Source organism: Hemiscyllium ocellatum, chromosome 11, assembly GCF_020745735.1.
Source record: "Hemiscyllium ocellatum isolate sHemOce1 chromosome 11, sHemOce1.pat.X.cur, whole genome shotgun sequence".
NCBI lineage: Eukaryota > Metazoa > Chordata > Chondrichthyes > Orectolobiformes > Hemiscylliidae > Hemiscyllium > Hemiscyllium ocellatum.
Window position 1 is genome coordinate 21,215,748 of NC_083411.1, and position 23,085 is coordinate 21,238,832.

At 43.7% G+C, this 23,085-nt stretch overlaps 1 protein-coding gene across 1 annotated transcript in view; it reads left to right on the top strand.

The window, feature by feature from the left end:
• Window positions 1–23,085, top strand: part of eda (ectodysplasin A) — a 267,009-nt gene that overhangs the window by 164,898 nt on the left and 79,026 nt on the right. Inside the window, exon 2 of the mRNA XM_060832322.1 lies at window positions 10,974–11,085. Within this exon, the coding sequence (XP_060688305.1) occupies window positions 10,974–11,085 (112 nt within the window). The remainder of the gene's footprint in view (window positions 1–10,973; window positions 11,086–23,085) is intronic.

Sequence of the window (23,085 nt, forward strand, 5' to 3'; positions counted from 1 at the left end):
CAAGGACTGATTAGGGATAGTCAACATGGCTCTGTGTGTGGGAAATCATGTCTCACAAACTTGATTGAGTTTTTTGAAGAAGTAACAAAGAAGATTGATGAGGGCAGAGCAGTCGATGTGATCAATATGGAGTTCAGTAAGGCATTCGGCAAGTTTCTCCATGGGAGACTGATTAGCGAGGTTAGATCTTATGGAATAAAAGGAGAACTAGCCATTTAGATACAGAACTGACTCAAAGGTAGAAGACAGAGGGTGGTGGTGGATGGTTGTTTTTCAGACTGGAGACCTGTGACCAGTGGAGTGCCACAAGGATCAGTGTTGGGTCCTCTACTTTTTGTAATTTACATAAATGATTTGGATGCGAGCTTAAGAGGTTAGTAAGTTTGCAGATGACACCAAAATTGGAGTGTAGTGGACAGCAAAGAGGGTTACCTCAGATTACAACAGGATCTGGACCAGATGGGCCAATGGTCTGCGAAGTGGCAGTTTAATTCAGATAAATGTGAGGTGCTGCATTTTGGGAAAGCAAATCTTAGCAGGACTTATACACTTAATGGTAAGATCCGAGGTAGTGTTGCTGAACAAAGAGACCTTGGAGTGCAGGTTCATAGCTCCTTGAAAGTGGAGTCGCAGGTGGATAAGATAGTGAAGAAGGCGTTTGGTATGCTTTCCTTTATTAGTCAGAGTATTGAGTACAGGAGTTGGGAGGTCATGTTGCGGCTGTACGGGACATTGGTTAGGTCACTATTGGAATATTGCTTGCAATTCTGGTCTCCTTCCTATTGAAGAGATGTTGTGAAACTTGAAAGGGTTCAGAAAAGATTTACAAGGATGTTGCCAGGGTTGGAGAATTTGAGCTATAGGGAGAGGCTGAACAGGCTGGGGCTGTTTTCCCTGGAGGGTCGGAGGCTGAGGGGTGACCTTATAGAGGTTTACAACATTATGAGGGGCATGGATAGGATAAATAGGCAAAGTCTTTTCCCTGGGATCGGGGAGTCCAGACCTAGAGGGCATAGGTTTAGGGTGAGAAGGAAAAGATATAAAAGACACCTACGGGGCAACCTTTTCATGCAGTGGGTGGTACATGTATGGAATGAGCTGCCAGAAGATGTGGTGGAGGCTGGTACAATTTCAATATTTAAGAGGCATTTGGATGGGTATGTGAATAGGAAGGGTTTGGAGGGATATGGGCCAGGTGCTGGCAGGTGGGACTAGATTGGGTTGGGATATCTGGTCGGCGTGGATAGGTTGGACCGAAGGGTCTATTTCCATGCTGTACATCTCTATGACTCTACAAACATACTTTTACATGCATTTAGCCACTAGGACATTCCAATAACTGAATAGAGCCCCAATTAATCTCAGCAAGAAGACCTCAGACCTTCGCCCAGTGTGCCTTAGCAGCATCTCTCTTTAATGAGAGAGCAGACGTTTCAGACTCTGATGACCTTATCTTCTGCATTCAAGCCCTTTTACATCCAGAACCCCAAATCCTACTGCATTTGGTAATATGTTGCTCACTCGGTTATCCTGTCTCTATTGCTTTACCGTCTCCTTGTGTCCTCACAACTTCCCTTTCTACTGAGCTTTATATCATCAGCAAACTTGAATGTGTTATTTTCTGTCTTTTTGATGGTGGCAAATTATGTAACTGCTTGATTTTGGATGATGGACCATATGGTCTACATCTGCTCCTATTTATTGTGCTCTTGTGAAGCCAGTAAATTACTTAGTGCATCTAATGTCATATGCTGATTTCTGAAGGAATTTTTTTGTAAACACTGTACTCCAAATTGATTGATTAGATACACATATTTGGTAATAGGCATCTAAAATTACTTGCAACTTCCATTATGGCAGCTTTCTGTGATAGTATAGACTTCAGAACTTTAAAAACTGTTTATGGATTGAAAGAATCAACAAGAGATAAATTGTTATACTCAAAAGAAGCAGCAATAACTATGTGGAATAAATTGTTAAGAAACAAAAACAAGCTGTTACATAGAGACTGAAAGCAATTCACCATGCCTTACATAAACAAAACTGCTTTAACACATGCTTGATAAACTGGATGTTTTGTTGCTCCGAGGAGAACTGATTGCGCTGCTGAAGAATTTAAAGAGTTAACTGAAAGAAAACTGAGTCTTCAATTAGATAGTTAAGGCCAAATGGAACAAGGAAGCTAATTTTGATAAGAAGGCAAGCTGCAGACTTGCAACAGTTTAGATGAAAGAAGTTAAAGAATCTGGATGCGAGTTTGCTCGCTGAGCTAGTAGGTTTATTCCCAGATGTTCCATCACCCTACTAGGCAGCATCTTCAGTGGGCCTCAGGCGAAGCAGTGTACATGATTCCTGCTTTCTATTTATATGCTTGGGCTTATTTGGATTGGTGATGTTCTTTGCTATGGTGATGTTATTTCCTGTGGTGATGTAATATCCTGTTCTTTTTCTCAGGGGGTGGTAGATGAGTTCCAACTGGAACTCTTATCAACAAACACATTGAGTTAGACCCCATCTACCACCCCCTGAGAAAAGGAACAGGAAATGACATCACCACAGAAAATAACATCACCAACCCAAAAAAACCCCAAACATATAAATAGAAAGCAGGAGTCATGTACTCTGCTTTGACTGAGGCCCACTGAAGATGTTACTTAGTTGGGTGACGAAACATCTGGAAATGAACCTTCCAGCTCAGTGAGCAAACCTACGTCCAGAACCTCAACCTGAGCTACTAATCTTTTCAAAACTCGCCAACTTAAAGAATCATCAGTAATGACCTGAAGGACAAAAATCTGTATAAGAATCAAACACCAAAACGTCACCTTTAGCAGAACTCTGGAGAACAACTTCACATAATTCTCGAACCCTGAATGCTTGGAGACAGACATCTTTGACTGGAAGGTGAAAGTGAGGACTGCAGATGCTGGAGCTCAGAGTCAAGATTAGAGTGGTGCTGGAAAAGCACAGCAGGTCAGGCAGCATCCAAGGAGCAGGAAAATCAGGCCCGAAAGGGCTTATGCTCTTATTTTCCTGCTCCTCGGATGCTGCCTGACTTGCTGTGCTTTTCCAGCACCACTCTAATCTATCTTTGATTGGAATCCTGGCCAGATTCCACCATTAACTGTGTAATAGCCAGTGTGGGTTGGGAGGCTTTACTTACTTTCTTGAGGGGTCTTATTTTGGTTGTTATATACAATAAAATTTAAATCATTGTTTCATATTTGATCGTTAGTGAAATTTCTTAATAAGTAGCTGAATTAAAAGTAACTTGTGATTTACCCAGAACACTTCCCATTATGATCCATTCTAATCAAATCTTGAAATGCCATCCTTTTAGATGGAATTTGTCATTGGATTGCACTTTTTTTTTCTACTAATATTTAACCTGTATAAAGTGCAATTTTAATCCCAACACATCAAATGAGAAGTGAAGGCAGAGGTGGAGGGAGCATGAAAATTTGTGAGTGCTGTTCTTTCTGTTTCAACTGTGCTAGATATTGGGTATTTCCTTGGATGAGGCTTATAGTGATATTATTGAAATACCACCTGCATTTTTGGAGATTTGAGTACAGTGTCTCCTAATAGCTATCAGACTTTTGAACATACCTCTCCAATATTGATTCTGATCTTTCTCTGCATCTTCTCCATGGCTTTAGCCTGGTATCCTGTGCTGTGCGCTACACTAATACACTTTGTATGCTATGATCTATTTGTGTAGCATGCAAAACAACAATTTTCATTGTAATGAAAACGAAAACTGCTGAAGATCACAGCAGGTCAGGCAGCATCCACAGAGAGAAAGTAAGCTAATGTTTCAAGTCTATATAACTCTTCATCAGAGCTGAAGTGATGTGTGGAGGGAGCAGCATTTATCTTGGTACATGTGACAACAAAAAAAATCCAGCAATCAAGTAGGTTTTGAGTGGGATGCAACATAAAACAAGGGATGTTTTCTTTAAAAGGAAGATAATGAGATTGTATTCACAAATACAGCAAGACCTCCACATTCCCAGGAGATCTGTGTCTTCTCTGCCTCTACCTCCCACCCCCTTCACAAATACAGATCATGTTTGCTCACTTTTTCACAACTATCAAGATCAATTAATTAACGATTATCCATAAAATATAACCTGTACTCCTTCCCATAATCAAGTCCGAAGGTGGTCTAAGAAACGAGACAAAAATTGGAGTGAATTCTCAGGGAGGATGAAAAAGATGATCAGAAAATTGCTTCGTGAATTTAATACATTACATTTAATATTTCAGAGGCTAATCCTGGCAATTATAGTAATCAAATCGCATAAAAGTAGCATAAAGCAACAAAATGCTCAAGAAACTCATTAAACCCATTGGGCCATATACATGTTTAATCTTATCCTCTGATGGTTTCTACCCCAGTTATTAAAATGATTTAATTTCTTGAGGGAAAGTTAACAAAATTGCTTCATAAGTACCACCCCCAAAGATAATCAAGATGGTTTTATTCTCTCAGAGGATGTGTGTATCTGGTGCAGGCAGAATTTGTAGCCTATCCCAGATTGCCCATGAACAGAATAGTTTGTTAGGTTATTTCAGAAGTCAACCACATTGCTGTGGATCTGGCACAATGTTAAGTTTAGTAGATTTCTTTCCTAAAAATTAACCCGTGAAACATTTAGATTTTTTAAAATGAAAGTCAGTGATGGGTGTCATGGTCATTATTACTGCCCCTTGCTTTTAGGTTCTGAATGTATGAAATGAACTTAAATTCCACCAGCTTCTGAAGTGGTATTTGCAGCATTTTCTGGACCTGTGGATTGCCAATCCATTTTTAGTATACTACTACCATCTCCTCATTCATACTTCTTATTCATTTTTATCACCACACTTGCCAATTCCTTAGTTCAATCATCTGCAGCATTTATAATCCATGATACAGTGAATGGTTGGCTCCAATCCCCTGTTTGGGGAGGTGGATAGTTGGGAGACCAATTCAAGAGGAGCATGTAAATTTAGGATTGACAGTCTTGGAGGAGGAACTATGCGAAGCATTCCTGCTTGAATCGAGCCACAAGCAGCGCTGTAAGGGCTCCGGGCTGAGCTCTCCTCCCATGAGATCCCAACTATCCTGACGCCTGCGATAAATTTGTAAAGGAAGTTTAATGCGATGTTTCCAACCACATGGTAGTAGTTAAAAGGCCAATCCCTGAGAGAGGAATCTTTAATTGTCCCATGATCTATTTCTGTTAAGCACAGGCTGGGGCTGAGTTTGGGATTGAAATTAAGATTTTAAAAATGTTCTCATCTCACCAAAAGTGATTCCACCTGTGTTTTGAGGTTAAAATTTACTCTATTCCTCTACTTTTCTCTTTTCACAAATGGTGTGTGATATGCTGAACATATCTGGCATTTTCTGTTGCTACCCGGTAGGATTTATTTTCCCGCTAATCTCGCTGATCTAAGGTTGATTTAAAGCAGATTTATTTTCTTGCAGTGCAAATGATTTCACTTGTAAACACCAGTTCTTTAGTTTGTAGTAATTCTGAAATAAACCGCAACATACTGAATGTGTTTCACTTTTTAGATTGCTCGCATAAATACCATACAGGACAACCTGAGAGCAAACCTACAGCTTTACATATATTGCCAACATGCTCCTTTAAGGTTTAGATTAGATTACTTACAGTGTGGAAACAGGCCCTTCGGCCCAACAAGTCCACACCGATCCGCCGAAGCGCAACCCACCCATACCCCTACATATACCCCTTACCTAACACTACGGGCAATTTAGCATGGCCAATTCATCTGACCCGCACATCTTTGGACTGTGGGAGGAAACCGGAGCACCCGGAGGAAACCCACGCAGACACGGGGAGAACGTGCAAACTCCACACAGTCAGTCGCCTGAGGCGGGAATTGAACCCAGGTCCCTGGCGCTGTGAGGCAGCAGTGCTAACCACTGTGCCACCGTGCCGCCTCAGGCGACTGTTCTGTTTTGCAACTACTAAGTGTGCAGAGCATTACACTGATTTTACCACCTTTATGGAGGCACAGTAACATGATGTCATTCCACATCTAACATATTAGAATGGAATATGGAAAATGGAATATTAGGGAGCATCATGACTACTAACTGAACTGTTGGTCACAAAGACCAACAAGGGTGCCAAAAAAAACTTAAAAAAAAAATCAGAATTCAAACTCAGCATTCTTTAAGAAATCCATTGTATGATTAGTTGGCAGTTACAAGTGCAAAATAACTCCCAATCCAGTCATAGTGAGGCGTTACCTCGTTGTGACTTCACAAACAATGCAGGGCTGCCCAATCAATTCCAAACTTTCGAAAATGAAACTTACGGTGTACTCTGGCTGGGATTTTAGCGAGCTGTGATTTTATTAGTTTAATTCTCTTCAAGCATCAGCATGAGCAGCAAACATTCATCCCACTGCAGCGGATAGATGCGCAGTTTTGGATCACTTAACTGTCGATCAAGTTAGATTTGCTTTGAAGGTTCCTTCAAATGTTCTTATTCTCAGTCATGCACAGTATTTCTATTCTGACTGTGACTGATGATTAAATAGCCCACTCAATGCTTGGGTGCGATCACATGGCAAGCAATCTGAATTTCCAATTACTCGTTGAAATAACTTAAGTGCCACTGAGGACCAATTTCACTGCGTGGTAAATGTTTCCTAAGTATAAAAAGCTGGTATCTCTCCAGAATGGTGAGCATCTGCAGCATGTTGTAACATTGTATATATATTTAGCAGTAGAACATAATATTGTGGTATATGAGTTTCAATACTGTTGTGCTGCTGCAAATGTAAGCTGTATATCTCAGTGACTGGCATACTGGTCACCACAAACATTTTTTTTGGAAAAAACTCCTCAGAAGCCAGTTTCCCATCATTAAGTCACCCTTTATTTACACATGGAGAGTCCTTGACAATGATCCAGCACCTTCAGAGCCAGCCCTCAGAGTGAACAGGATATCTGCCATGCCTGTTCTTATCTGTCAGCCAGGACTCCCTGATTGGGCCAGATTAACAGCTGCAATCAGGGAACTCATATTCTGTGAGGCACCCCCTGGCTGACTGCATTACAATCACTACACCTTTAACTTATCTGCAGGAGGTAATGTACTGACAATTTTGTGCTTGCAAACCTCAGGCCACAATGTTCATCATTAGATGTGATTCTGCTGTTAGATGGCATTTACTAAATAAAGTACTGTGTTTAAAAATTACATCAGAAACTAATTCATGACTCAGTTGTGCTTGCACTTCACTACATTTATATTTGATAGTATCTACATATATTCACACACAGACCCAATTCTTTGTGGGCAAAATATTTTTTTCAATGAGGCAGAGGCTGTGGAGACATGCAATTCCTACCAGCATTCTAACTTCTCATGCTGTATAAATTGTTGTTCATCTCTAAAATTGATTTTCTTGCATTTCAGTCCTGATGTGTGCAAGACACCAATGTTAGACTTCCTGTTTCTGTTTAGCAATTTATAAATTCAGCGAAGTGTCTAGATATTTATTACATGTGCAGTGATCAGAATTAAATATTTATATGTACATTTATATAACTTACTGCAAAAGTTTGAGCACCAATGCTATTGTTCCAACATCATTTCCCAATGTTATATGAGACATTGGACTGCATGGCTTGTTTACATGGGATACTGATAGAGTGGTGCTACTCTGTTCCAGTAGTTTGTTCTGTGGGTGCTTTACTGGTAACATTTGACTTTGCAACATGGTTATAATGGCTTTACATTTAATATTTTTTGTGGACTTGAATCTGAAGGATTGGGGAGATACTTGGGTTTTTGTTTTAAAAGACACTTTGAACTTTTTCTAACAAGGCATTTCATAGAATCTTACATGGTTCCAGATAATTGCTAGTTTTGGTTACTTGAACTCACTTAAAGGAAAAACGCTTTTTTTTTCAGATTTAGATTCCTTTCGGCTCAACAAGTCCACACTATACCCCTCTGAAGAGTAACCCACCCAGACCCATTCCCCTGCATTTACCCCTAACTAATACACCAAACACTCTGGTCACTTCACCTGGCCTTGGATAGTGGGAGGAAACCCACACAGAAACAGGGAGAACATGCAAACTCCACACAGACAGTTGCCCGAGGCGGGAATCAAACCCAGGTCCCTGGCATCGTGAGGTAGCAGTGCTAACCATTGAGCCACCGTGCCACCCTAGTTGTTCTTGGTTTTAATGGGTGTAGTGTGTGGATAATGTTTTGCTAGCTTGGAGATGGTTGGATTTTTCAATTGGGGAACAGGTTCCTCAGCTCATGTACCCTGCTCCTGAAATTTTATTGTCCTTTTAAAGAGTAACCAAAAGAGTTCTCAATGCTGTGTTTCCTGAACAAACTACAATTGCCAAGATCCCAGCGACAATTCTCACAACTCATGGCTTCTTGTTGAACATCTCAAACCTGTACTGAAGAGCCTCCCTACTTTCTCTCCGAAGAGGCTGCTAGATTTGCAGAGTTTTTCCAGCATTATCTGTTTTTGTTTCAAATACTAACCTTTAAACTTTCAAGAACTAAGTCTTATTTGCCAAAAGTGTGTTTTTCCCAAAATGATGTCCTGTAGAAAGCAATCCATGTTTTCCTTTTACATTTTGTGTGTGTGTGTGTGTGTGTGTGTGTGTGTGTGTGTGTGTGTATGTGTTTGTTTATTTGTGTGTGTTTCAGCATATTTAGATTTTTTTAAATTTTTAAGTCTAATGTAGCAAAAACATATGATTGCCCTTATAGGCAACTGGATAAAACTACTGCCTTTATGTTTTCACCTATAGAGAAATATGATTAGAGAAAGATTACTCACTCCTCAGGCGTAACAATATGTATAACTTTTTTTAATCATTCAAATTTATTGAACAATCTGCAGCTTTTTTTATGTATTAAGGTAAATCAAGATAAATGTACTGTTTACAACTTTCATCTAATGCTTGATCTCGCCTCATAGAAAGTGAATCTCCACGTTACTTCCCTTTCTAAGCTCATTCCTGAGATCCTGCAACTTGCTTCCCTTTTGACCTTGCTTGCACCTCACCACTGTCTTATCATTTCTACATATGTATCCTGGAATATTGGAGAGAGAAAGAAGGCTCATCCAAGTTAACAAATAGCCCTGTGGCAGCCTTGATTTCTGGAATGGTCCATGATGTTAACATGATGAAGGAGCAGCGCTCCCGAAAGCTTGTACTTCCAAATAAACCTGTTGGATTATAACCTGGTGTTGTGTGTTTTTGTTTTAACTTTAATTATGTCAACAACCAGTGCTGATTGAGAATCAAACATTTGAAAATGGGTTGCCTTGAAATCAGTTTTGAGATCCAGGTTTCACACTCCATCCAGTGTGAAGAGGGCTGCATGTTGGGGTTCAGATGGTTAAAGTAGCAAGTAATTATTTTGCACATGCCTGGAGTTCTTTGGTTTCTTACACAATCTGTGCTGAATTAACACTTTTCAATTTGACTGGCAGATGGTAGAAATCTGGATTCTTGTTGTAGAATTGGAATATTGAGGACAAGGGCTTCAAATATGAACGAGGAAATTTATTACCATACACTCTAATGGGGAAAAAAAAACCTGCCTTGAAGCAGAGAAAGAATGGTGTTAGTGGGAGAATTGTGACAGATGGGCCAGGGATTGTGGTGGGCATGTAGCTGTGAGTTAATAACTTTGACCCTGGTAAGTTTGGAAGCATGAGGCATTAAATAGGGTATGTCACATACTGTTTGGGATTTCCCCTAACTTCCCATCTTGAATTAGGTTAAAAATCACACAACACCAGGTTATAGTCCAACAGGTTTATTTGGAAGCACTAGCTTTTGAGGCATAACCTGGTGCTGTGTGATTTTTAACTTTGCCAGTCCAACAGTGGCACCTCCATATCATGACACCTCAAATTAGATTAAGTCTATGGTGATATGGCTAGCAGACAGTCTTTGCTTGAGGAACATGGTATCAGTTGCTGATACCATTGAGCCACTGTTGATATTCAGCAGTGAGTGGCCTCGTTGCCAATGCCTAGCCTTAAAGCCACTCCCAGAAAGAGATTTGGAGGGTAGGGGTACATCTCAGTCAAGGTTGCCTCAACACAATGTCAAAAAAATGAGGGGCTCAGCAAGGAACCTGCCCTCGTTGTCATGACATCCTCCCCCAATCTCTACCTTCATCCCAACTCCATTACCCCATCTGACCCTCCCTCATCAGTCATCTGAGTTCTCTCGGCCACCCTGGCTGAATTACCGTTGTCTGCTATCCCATTCACTGGTGTTGCCTACAGTGGAGAGCCACAGGCCTCTGTGTTTAGTCAGCTCCTTCCACCTAACCAGCACATCTCTGGAATGTGCGAGCACCCGAAGGAAATCCCCATAGATTTGGGGAAAACGTACAAACTCCACACAGTCAGTCACCCGAAGGTGGGATAGAACCTGGGTCCCTGGCACTGTGAGGTAGCAGTGCTAATCACAGAGGCTCCATGCCACCCTGAGTTGGCACCTTCTGTTTGTTCATGGCAATTTGGGAGCTGGTGAAGCTAGAAATATCAACTAAAGGAAGAAAAGTTCAGTTAAACTTTAACTTCGAGCATTAGGCAAGTGAAGATTATTTTTGTGAAAAGGTGTAGGATTAGGCAGATTGCATGGTGAAGAAGATGGGAGTCTTTTGTAGGTTTTGGGGAGTCAAGATATATTTTTGAGTCTTAGCAATTGGGGGATCGTAACAGAGTAATATTTACTGACACTCCCAGTTGCTAGCAGTGAGCATTGCCAATGTAGATGAGTTTCAGCAGGTTGGGATGAAGATGAAATCTAGCGTGTAAGCACGTCAGCTCAGGGATATCTGCCAAGGCAGTGTGGAAATGAACAATCACACTTGCAAAACAAACCTGCAAATGAGGTTTTCAGTACTTTACTAATTATGTCACTCTGATTCTTGTTTCTCCAGATGCCTCGGTTAAATTACTTCACCACAGATACTCAAGTACTTCCTCATGAAGACCGAGCAGAAGTGGTTCATCGGGCGAAGCGAAGTCAAAACAAAGAACCAGGAGAGAGAGGTGAACAAGCAGTTAAAGGGGATAGAGGTGTGAACGTGGGTACAGGTATGGATTTTGCTTTAAAGTAAAGCTGTAACCTATGAGCTATCTGGAAACCTTTAAAATTTTTCCAATGAGTCCTTTATTAAACTTGCAATGTAAAAATTATAAATACTGAATATATATTTTATGTTGCTTTTGTGTTTTAATGAGGATCCATTAACTGTAAAATTTTAAAAATATGCTATGTGGTTGAGCATTTACTTTAAACCATTGTCTTTCCCAATCCACATCATCAGCATAATCCCTTGTTTATTCCTTGCATGCAAAATGGACAGAGTTACACAGAGAACAGGATCACTGGTTTGATAAATGGAGCTATTTGTTGTATTATCATTTGTTCTGTCTTTCTCCATATTTTTTTTTATTTGTCCATTTTGGATACAAAACAGGTTTTCCTTTCAAATAATGCATGAACTCTGTTCAGCATCTACTTGTAGGTAACATTCCACATTGTAATAACCACTGTGATATTGCTGATATACCAGTGATTCATGCACTTGACCAATAGTCGGTCAAATAAATCTGAAGATTATGTCATTTAGTTCATCAAATGTTATATTTCATGATGTAACAAATCACTCATGCATCAAGCAATAATGTGACCTCAAACCAAGTGTCAAGGCAGTAGAGAGTTCACTTCTCGTAGTAATTGCAATGCCACATCTGTTCAGAAGACAACAAGGAACAAGGTTAGGCCACTCAGCCCTTTGAACACCACTTACCATTCAGGAAGATCATGACTGATGTGATTTTCACCTTCATCCTATCTTCGCATCTCCCTAGTAATCTCTCATCCCCTTGGTAATCAAGCATCTAATTATCACTGCCTTAAAAATATTGAAAGAGTCTGTATCCATTGTGTGTTGTGGAAGAGAATTCAAAGACTTGCAAACCTCTGAAAGAAAAAAAACCCTCTAATTGCAGTGTGATTTAAAGTTCATGAAAATTTGATTTTGATCATATTCTACCGTTGTTAGGCATCACTGTGAACTGTTTCTGAGAGCTTTATAAGAACACCTCTAACCCCTCAAACATCTTGAGCTATCTTATTATTCTGAGCTTTCTGTAGACAGATGTTCTAATTTTTTCAACAAGTTCGATCTCAGCAGTTTTATGCCAAGGGTTGTTTTAAGTTTGCTCATTTAATTCTGATCAATTGTTCTTCAGGACTCTTTCTGTTCTATGCTTGTCTAGTAGGCTCTACACATTATAAATTAGGCATGAAAATGTGACAGTCAAGGATGATGGTGTCCATGCATTGTTAGCGCCCCCCAGTCTCACAAGGTCATGCATGGTTATTCAGTATCCAGTTAGCAGGTTATTCACTGCAATTCAACAATCTCAAAAGTCGCGGCAAGATTTTTCTCAAGTGCATCTGTGACCTATTCCTTCAGCACTCTTAATTGTATGTCTGAAAAAAAGGAATCGAGTGCTTGGTCTGGTAACAATGCAGGGAAAATCAGCATTCCGAAGGTAGAAAGGTTTGGGAATAGTTGTCATGATTCTAATTGTAGTCATATACTTATAAGTATTCAAGTTCTTCCCTCCGGAAGTGCAGCACATTGGCCTCCTTCATATGGGGACTGGACATTCATTAACAGAACAGGGATGTCTTGCTGCAATAGCACAAGTCCCTGGTAAGGCCACACCTGCAATATTGTGTGCAATGTTGGTCTACCAATCTGAGGAAGGATGTTTTTGCTATGGAGGGAATGCAGTAAAGGTTTAGATTATATTCCCTCCAGTATGGAAACAGGCCCTTCGGCCCAACAAGTCCACACCAACCGTCCAAAGGGCAACCCGCCCAGACCATTCCCCTACCTTATATTTATCCCTAACTAATGGACCTAACACTATGGGCAATTCACCTGACCCGCACATCTTTGGATTGTGGGATGAAACCCACACAGACAGAGGGAGAATGCACAAACTCCACACGAACAGTCGCCCAAGGCAGGAATCAAACCCGAATCCCTGGCACTGTGAAGCAGCAGTACTAACCACTGTGCTATCGTGCCATCCACTAGTTTACCAGACTGATTCCTGGGATGGCAGGACTGATGTATGAGGAGAGGTTGGATTAGTTAGAAATATATTTACTGGAGGTCAGAAATATGAGGGGAAACTCATAGAAGCTTATAAAATTCCAACAGGACTGGACAAGGTATTTGCAGGAAGGATGTTTCTTATGGGAGAGGTACCCAGAACTAGGAGTCACAGTCTAAAGATATGGAGTAAACCATTTTGGACTGAGGAAAAATTTCTTCACTCAAGGAATGGTGAGTCTGTGGAATTCTCGTCCACAGATGAAAATGTTGTGTGATATCATAACGAAGTTGGATATTGCACTTGAGGCGAAAGGAATCAAAACAGATAGGGGAAAAAGAGGAACAGGCTAATTGAGTTGGATGATCAGCCAAGGACATAGTGGATAGCAGAGCAGTCTCAAAGGGCTGAATGGATTACTTCTGTATTTTCTATATCTCTATGTAAACTCAAAATCTAGAAATTCTATTTCAAACCAGAATGGGAGCCGGCGTGCAGCAGAAGTGGAACCCAGCTTAATTCCTAGCCCTCCCACCAGGTTTATGTTCCAGAGATCTGCTCTTAAAGCCTTCAGAAATATGGTGCCGTGTCGTGTTTTTCTATCACAATAATTTGACATGTCACTGCCTCATAACACACTGAAGCTCCTGAATATTAATCCAGACTGTCTTGTCTCTTCTCTGTTACTGCTTATGAGCATTATTCTGTCATCTTCTTAACAAAGCATTGCCTTGTTATTCATTTCAAACTGTGCTGTCATATATAAAACTAAGCAGATGGATAATATTGATATTACATCCTTATTTACTCTTGCAAAGTATCCTGACACTCCATGTGCCTTAATGATGATCACAGTTACCTAACTTTAAAGACCTTCCTCCAGGATGTTTGGAATTATAACACATTATTCTTATAGTAAAAGCAAAATGTTGTCATTGCTGGAAATCTGAAACAAACATAGGGAAACGTTGGAGAAAATCAGCATGTCTGGAGAGAGAAGCAAGGTTAATATTTCAAGAATAACACAGTTCTTTTTGATTAGATTACTTACAGTGTGGAAACAGGCCCTTCGGCCCAACAAGACCACACCAACCCGCTGAAGCACAACCCACCCATACCCCTACCTTTACCCAACACTGCGGGCAATTCAGCATGACCAATTCACCTATCCTGCACATTTTTGGACTGTGGGAGGAAACCGGAGCACCCAGAGGAAACCCACGCAGACACGGGGAGAATGTGCAAACTCCACACAGTCAGTCGCCTGAGTCAGGAATTGAACCCGGGTCTCTGACAGTATGAGGCAGCAGTGCTAACCACTGTGCCACCCACTTCTATATTTTCCAGAATTCTCTGTATTTGCTTCATACGTTCTTTACTATGTTTAAGTCAAGAAAAGGAGAGGAGAAGGATTAAATAACTAGTTACCAAAGGAGGAACTCACAGTCCACACATCAGTCAAGAGTCAACTAAGTTTTCTGAATCTAAGCTACAAATGAGAAAGATTTAGTTTCAAAGATGTTATTAGTTATTCTGGCCACATGGTGTCTCCTTAATCATGCTGACATAGAGTATCAGAAACTTCTGACATTGACTCTATAAAGTAGAAGGAGTGGCTGACCCTTCGTGGGAAATGTTTTTGCACATGCAGCATTTTAATGTGCAGAATGTTTACTGGTTGCTGTAAATGTTTATTCTCTCCTCAACAACTCATCATTTCTATAAAGCACAAATGCTTCCAAGAGAATGTGGCTTCCATTTCTGAGGACTCCCTTCTAACATCTTGAAACTAATGTAGATCGATATTTGATGACTGGTCCGGACGCAATGAGCCAACGGACCACTTTTCACACTGTGAAATTCTGTTGATTCTATGATATTGATGCTTCCTTCTTGGACAGGGTATTAACTGCAGATCCTCATCTAATCTCAAACGTTTGTCTGTATAAGAACCTACATTTCACTGATCTAACATGCTTGGTGTTCCTTAGAATTTGGTCCTGTTTTCTCTCTTTTAGTCAGCGAGTCATAGAGCTGTACAGTACAGAAACAACTCGTCCATGCTGACCCCTTAATTGGGAAGTCAGAGACAAATTGATGTTGATTTCACCTGAGATTTTGCGATGGCTGTTCATGAAATTGGAACCATGATAGTGCAAACCATGCATTTGTTAGTTTCAGGGTTGGAAATGGTGAATATCTGCAGTTGTCACATGAGCGTTGCTTGCTGTTTATCAATCCATGCTCATATGCTGTCCAAGTCTTCGAGCATGTTGGTGTACCAAATATTCAGCTGTGTTTGTGATCCATACACATTTCCAACCATATCACTGTAAGCAGGGTTTAAAATTCACAAGAGCATTGCCCTGGAAAGATCTCAAAGAGCTGTGGAAAATTCAGTCATGGAGCAAATGATGAAAGCAAATCCACCCCCATGTGTGAATGGCTCCACTAATCTTGAAAAGGCATGAAAATGTCTGAAGAAATCCAAAAGTCATTGACGCCTTTCTTTTTGAATGAAATATACCTTTGCCAAGAATTATGAAATATCCCCTTCAAATGTCTGCCATAGCTCCTCTAACAGGCCACATAATCGCTATTTTCCCAATGCACTTTATTCAACCCTATCTTCATTCTTTTCAAACTGACTTGACTTAATGTTAAACCAGAGATCTCACGAATACACTTTTCACCATCACAGTGCTTACAGTGTTCCTATGCAATCTTCTTGCAATGTTCCTGTGCAGTCTCCATACGCCATTCCTGTGCACTCTCCATACACTGTTCCTGTGCACTCTCCTCACACTGCTCCTGTGCAGTCTTGTTACACAGTTCCTGTGCAGTCTCCTTACACAGTTCCTGTGCAGTTTCCTTACACTGTTCTTTGCACTCTCCTTACACTATTCCTGTGCACTCTACTTGCACTGTTCCTGTGCACTCTCCTTGCACTGTTCCTGTGCAGTCTTCATACACTGTCCCAGTGCACTCTCCATGCACTGTTCCTGTGCACTCTCCTCACACTGTCCCTGTGCACTCTCCTCACAAAATGTTCCTGTGCAGTCTCCTTAGACTGTTCCTGTGCACTCTCCTTACACTGTTCCTGTGCACTCTCCTTGCACTGTTCCTGTGCACTCCTTACACAGTTACTGGGCAGTCTTCATACACTGTTCCTGTGCACTCTCTATAGACTATTCCTGTGCAGTCTCCATGCACTGTTCCTGTGCACTCTCCATACACTGTTCCTGTGCAGACTCCTCAGTCAGTTCCTGTGCGCTCGCCTTACACTATTCATGGTGCACTTTCCATACACTGTTCCTGTGCACTCTCCTTACACTGTTCCTATGCAGTCTCCTTGCAATGTTCCTGGGCAGTCTCCTTATACTGTTCCTGTGCATCTCCATTCACTGTGCCTGTGCACTCTCCATACATTGTTCCTGTGCACTCTCCTTTCACAGTTCCTGTGCAGTTTCCTTACACTGTCTCTGTGCACTCTCCTCACACTGTCCCTGTGCACTCTCCTCACACTGTGCCTGTGCACTCTCCTTACACTGTTCCTGTGCAGTCTCCATATATTGTTCCTGTGCAGTTTCCTTTCACTGTCCCTGTGCAGTTGCCTTTCACTGTCCCTGTGCACTCTCCTCACACTGTTTCTGTGCACTCTCCTCACACTGTTTCTGTGCACTCTCCATGCACTGTTCCTGTGCACTCTCCTTACACTGTTCTTTGCACTCTCCTTACACTGTTCCGGTGCACTCTCCTTACACTGTTCTTTGCACTCTCCTTACGCTGTTCCTATGCACTCTCCTTACACTGTTCTTTGCACTCTCCTTACACTGTTCCTGTGCACTCTCCTTACACTGTTGCTGGGCAGTCTTCATACACTGTTCCTGCGCACTCTCCATACACTGTTCCTGTGCACTCTCCTTACACTGTTCCTGTGCACTCTCCATACACTGTTCCTGTGCACTCCCCTCACACTGTTCCTGTGCAGCCTCGTTACACTGTTCCTGTGCAGTCTTGTTACACTGTTCCTGTGCAGTTTCCTCACACTGTTCCTGTGCAGTTTCCTTTCACTGTCCCTCTGCACTCTCCATACACTGTTCCTGTGCACTCTCCTTACACTGTTCCTGTGCACTCTCCTTACACTGTTCTTTGCACTCTCCTTACACTGTTCCTATGCACTCTCCTTACACTGTTCTTTGCACTCTCCTTACACTGTTCCTGTGCAGTCTCCTTACACTGTTGCTGGGCAGTCTTCATACACTGTTCCTGCGCACTCTCCATACACTGTTTCTGTGCACTCTCCTTACACTGTTGCTGGGCAGTCTTCATACACTGTTCCTGCACACTCTCCATGCACTGTTCCTGTGCACTCTCCTTACACTGTTCCTGTGCACTCCCCTCGCACTGTTCCTGTGCAGTCTCCTTACACAGTTCCTGTGCACTCTCCATGCACTGTTCCTGTGCACTCTCCTCACACTGTTCCTGTGCACTCTCCATGCACTGTTCCTGTGCATTCTCCTTACACTGTTCCTGTGCACTCTCCTTACACTGATCCTCTGCACTCTCCTTACACTGTTCCTGTGCACTCTCCATGCACTGTTCCTGTGCACTCTCCTCACACTGTTCCTGTGCAGTCTCCTTACACAGTTCCTTGCAGACTCCTCACACTGTCCCTGTGCACTCTCCTCACAAAATGTTCCTGTGCAGTCTCCTTACAAAATGTTCCTGTGCAGTTTCCTTTCAATGTCCCTCTGCACTCTCCTCACACTGTTCCTGTGCACTCTCCTTACACTGTTCCTGTGCACGCTCCTTACAATGTTCTTTGCACTCTCCTTACACTGTTCCTGTGCACTCTCCTTACACTGTTGCTGGGCAGTCTTCATACACTGTTCCTGCGCACTTTCCATGCACTGTTCCTGTGCACTCTCCTTACACTGTTCCTGTGCACTCCCCTCGCACTGTTCCTGTGCACTCTCCTTACACTGTTCCTGTGCACTCTCCTTACACTGTTCTTTCCACTCTCCTTACACTGTTCCTGTGCACGCTCCTTACACTGTTATTTGCACTCTCCTTACACTGTTCCTGTGCACTCTCCTTACACTGTTGCTGGGCAGTCTTCATACACTGTTCCTGCGCACTCTCCATGCACTGTTCCTGTGCACTCTCCTTACACTGTTCCTGTGCACTCCCCTCACACTGTTTCTGCGCACTCTCCTTACACTGTTCCTGTGCATTCTCCTTACACTGTTCTTTGCACTCTCCTTACACTGTTCCTGTGCACTCTCCTCACACTGTTCCTGTGCACTCTCCTGACACTGTTCCTGTGCAGTCTCGTTACAAAGTTCCTGTGCAGTTTCCTTATACTGTTCCTGTGCACTTTACTTTCACTGTCCCTCTGCACTCTCCTCACACTGTTCCTGTGCACTCTCCTTACACTGTTCCTATGCACTATCCTTACACTGTTCTTTGCACTCTCCTTACACTGTTCCTGTGCGCTCTCCTTACACTGTTCTTTGCACTCTCCTTACACTGTTCCTGTGCACTCTCCTTACACTGTTGCTGGGCAGTCTTCATACACTGTTCCTGCGCACTCTCCATACACCGTTCCTGTGCAGTCACCTTACACTGTTCCTGTGCACTCTCCTTACACTCTTCCTATGCACTCTCCTTACACTGTTCTTTGCACTCTCCTTACACTGTCCCTCTGCACTCTCCTCACACTGTTCCTGTGCACTCTCCTTACACTGTTCCTGTGCACGCTCCTTACACGGTTCTTTGCACTCTCCTTACACTGTTCCTGTGCACTCTCCTTACACTGTTGCTGGGCAGTCTTCATACACTGTTCCTGCGCACTCTCCATGCACTGTTCCTGTGCACTCTCCTTACACTGTTCCTGTGCACTCCCCTCGCACTGTTCCTGTGCACTCTCCTTACACTATTCCTGTGCAGTCTCCATACATTGTTCCCGTGCACTCTCCTCACACTTTTCCTGTGCAGTCTCCTTACACTGTTGCTGGGCAGTCTTCATACACTGTTCCTGCGCACTCTCCATACGCTGTTCCTGTGCACTCTCCTTACACTGTTGCTGGGCAGTCTTCATACACTGTTCCTGCGCACTCTCCATGCACTGTTCCTGTGCACTCTCCTTACACTGTTCCTGTGCACTCCCCTCGCACTGTTCCTGTGCAGTCTCCTTACACAGTTCCTTGCAGACTCCTCACACTGTTCCTGTGCACTCTCCTCACACTGTTCCTGTGCACTCTCCATGCACTGTTCCTGTGCACTCTCCATACACTGTTCCTGTGCATTCTCCTTACACTGTTCCTGTGCACTCTCCTTACACTGATCCTCTGCACTCTCCTTACACTGTTCCTGTGCACTCTCCATGCACTGTTCCTGTGCACTCTCCTTACACTGTTCCTGTGCACTCTGCATACACTGTTCCTGTGCACTGTCCTCACACTGTCCCTGTGCACTCTCCTCACACTGTTCCTGTGCAGTCTCCTTACACAGTTCCTTGCAGACTCCTCACACTGTCCCTGTGCACTCTCCTCACAAAATGTTCCTGTGCAGTTTCCTTACAAAATGTTCCTGTGCAGTTTCCTTACACTGTCCCTCTGCACTCTCCTCACACTGTCCCTCTGCATTCTCCTCACAAAATGTCCCTGTGCACTCTCCATACACTGTTCCTGTGCACTCTCCATGCACTGTTCCAGTGCACTCTCCTTACACTGTTCCTGTGCACTCTCCTCACACTGTTCCTGTGCACTCTCCATGCACTGTTCCTGTGCACTCTCCATGCACTGTTCCTGTGCACTCTCCTTACACTGTTCCTGTGCACTCCCCTCACACTGTTTCTGCGCACTCTCCTTACACTGTTCCTGTGCACTCTCCTTACACTGTTCTTTGCACTCTCCTTACACTGTTCCTGTGCACTCTCCTCACACTGTTCCTGTGCACTCTCCTCACACTGTTCCTGTGCAGTCTCGTTACACAGTTCCTGTGCAGTTTCCTTATACTGTTCCTGTGCACTTTACTTTCACTGTCCCTCTGCACTCTCCTCACACTGTTCCTGTGCACTCTCCTTACACTGTTCCTATGCACTCTCCTTACACTGTTCTTTGCACTCTCCTTACACTGTTCCTGTGCGCTCTCCTTACACTGTTCTTTGCACTCTCCTTACACTATTCCTGTGCACTCTCCTTACACTGTTCTTTGCACTCTCCTTACACTGTTCCTGTGCACTCTCCTTACACTGTTGCTGGGCAGTCTTCATACACTGTTCCTGCGCACTCTCCATACACCGTTCCTGTGCAGTCTCCTTACACTGTTCCTGTGCACTCTCCTCACACTGTTCCTGTGCACTCCCCTCACACTGTTCCTGTGCAGTCTCGTTACACCGTTCCTGTGCAGTTTCCTTTCACTGTCCCTCTGCACTCTCCTCACACTGTCCCTGTGCACTCTCCTTACACTGTTCCTGTGCACTCTCCTTACACTGTTCTTTGCACTCTCCTTACACTGTTCCTGTGCACTCTCCTTACACTGTTGCTGGGCAGTCTTCATACACTGTTCCTGCGCACTCTCCATGCACTGTTCCTGTGCACTCTCCTTACACTGTTCCTGTGCACTCCCCTCGCACTGTTCCTGTGCACTCTCCTTACACTGTTCCTGTGCACTCTCCTTACACTGTTCTTTGCACGCTCCTTACACTGTTCCCGTGCACTCTCCTTACACTGTTCCCGTGCACTCTCCTTACACTGTTGCTGGGCAGTCTCCATACATTGTTCCTGTGCACTCTCCTCACACTTTTCCTGTGCAGTCTCCTTACACTGTTGCTGGGCAGTCTTCATACACTGTTCCTGCGCACTCTCCATACGCTGCTCCTCTGCACTCTCCTTACACTGTTGCTGGGCAGTCTTCATACACTGTTCCTGCGCACTCTCCATGCACTGTTCGTGTGCACTCTCCTTACACTGTTCCTGTGCACGCTCCTTACACGGTTCTTTGCACTCTCCTTACACTGTTCCTGTGCACTCTCCTTACACTGTTCCTGTGCACTGTCCATGCACTGTTCCTGTGCACTCTCCTTACACTGTTCCTGTGCACTCTCCTCACACTGTTCCTGTGCACTCTCCTCACACTTTTCCTGTGCAGTCTCCTTACACTGTTGCTGGGCAGTCTTCATACACTGTTCCTGCGCACTCTCCATACGCTGCTCCTGTGCACTCTCCATACACTGTTCCTGTGCACTCTCCATGCACTGTTCCTGTGCACTCTCCTTACACTGTTCCTGTGCACTCTCCTCACACTGTTCCTGTGCACTCTCCTCACACTGTTCCTGTGCAGTCTCCTTCCACAGTTCCTTGCAGACTCCTCACACTGTCCCTGTGCACTCTCCTCACACTGTTCCTGTGCAGTTTCCTTACACTGTCCCTCTGCACTCTCCTCACACTGTTCCTGTGCACTCTCCTTACACTGTTCCTATGCACTCTCCTTACACTGTTCTTTGCACTCTCCTTACACTGTTCCTGTGCACTCTCCTTACACTGTTGCTGGGCAGTCTTCATACACTGTTCCTGTGCACTCCCCTTACACTGTTCTTTGCACTCTCCTTACACTGTTCCTGTGCACTCTCCTTACACTGTTCCTGTGCAGTTTCCTTTCACTGTCCCTCTGCACTCTCCTCACACTGTTCCTGTGCACTCTCCTTACACTGTTCTTTGCACTCTCCTTACACTGTTCCTGTGCACTCTCCTTACACTGTTGCTGGGCAGTCTTCATACACTGTTCCTGCGCACTCTCCATGCACTGTTCCTGTGCACTCTCCTTACACTGTTCCTGTGCACTCTCCTTACACTGTCCCTGTGCACTCTCCTTGCACTGTTCCTGTGCACTCCCCTCGCACTGTTCCTGTGCAGTGTCCTTACACAGTTCCTTGCAGACTCCTCACACTGTTCCTGTGCACTCTCCTCACACTGTTCCTGTGCACTCTCCATGCACGGTTCCTGTGCACTCTCCATACACTGTTCCTGTGAACTCTCCTTACACTGATCCTCTGCACTCTCCTTACACTGTTCCTGTGCACTCTCCATGCACTGTTCCTGTGCACTCTCCTTACACTGTTCCTGTGCACTCTGCATACACTGTTCCTGTGCACTGTCCTCACACTGTCCCTGTGCACTCTCCTCACACTGTTCCTGTGCAGTCTCCTTACACAGTTCCTTGCAGACTCCTCACACTGTCCCTGTGCACTCTCCTCACAAAATGTTCCTGTGCAGTTTCCTTACAAAATGTTCCTGTGCAGTTTCCTTACACTGTCCCTCTGCACTCTCCTCACACTGTCCCTCTGCACTCTCCTCGCAAAATGTTCCTGTGCACTCTCCATACACTGTTCCTGTGCACTCTCCATGCACTGTTCCTGTGCACTCTCCTTACACTGTTCCTGTGCACTCTCCTTACACTGTTCCTGTGCACTCTCCTCACACTGTTCCTGTGCAGTCTCCTTACACAGTTCCTTGCAGACTCCTCACACTGTCCCTGTGCACTCTCCTCACACTGTTCCTGTGCAGTTTCCTTTCACTGTCCCTCTGCACTCTCCTCACACTGTTCCTGTGCACTCTCCTTACACTGTTCCTGTGCAGTTTCTTTTCACTGTCCCTCTGCACTCTCCTCACACTGTTCCTGTGCACTCTCCTTACACTGTTCCTGTGCACTCTCCTTACACTGTTCTTTGCACTCTCCTTACACTGTTCCTGTGCACTCTCCTTACACTGTTGCTGGGCAGTCTTCATACACTGTTCCTGCGCACTCTCCATGCACTGTTCCTGTGCACTCTCCTTACACTGTTCCTGTGCACTCTCCTTACACTGTCCCTGTGCACTCTCCTTACACTGTTCCTGTGCACTCTCC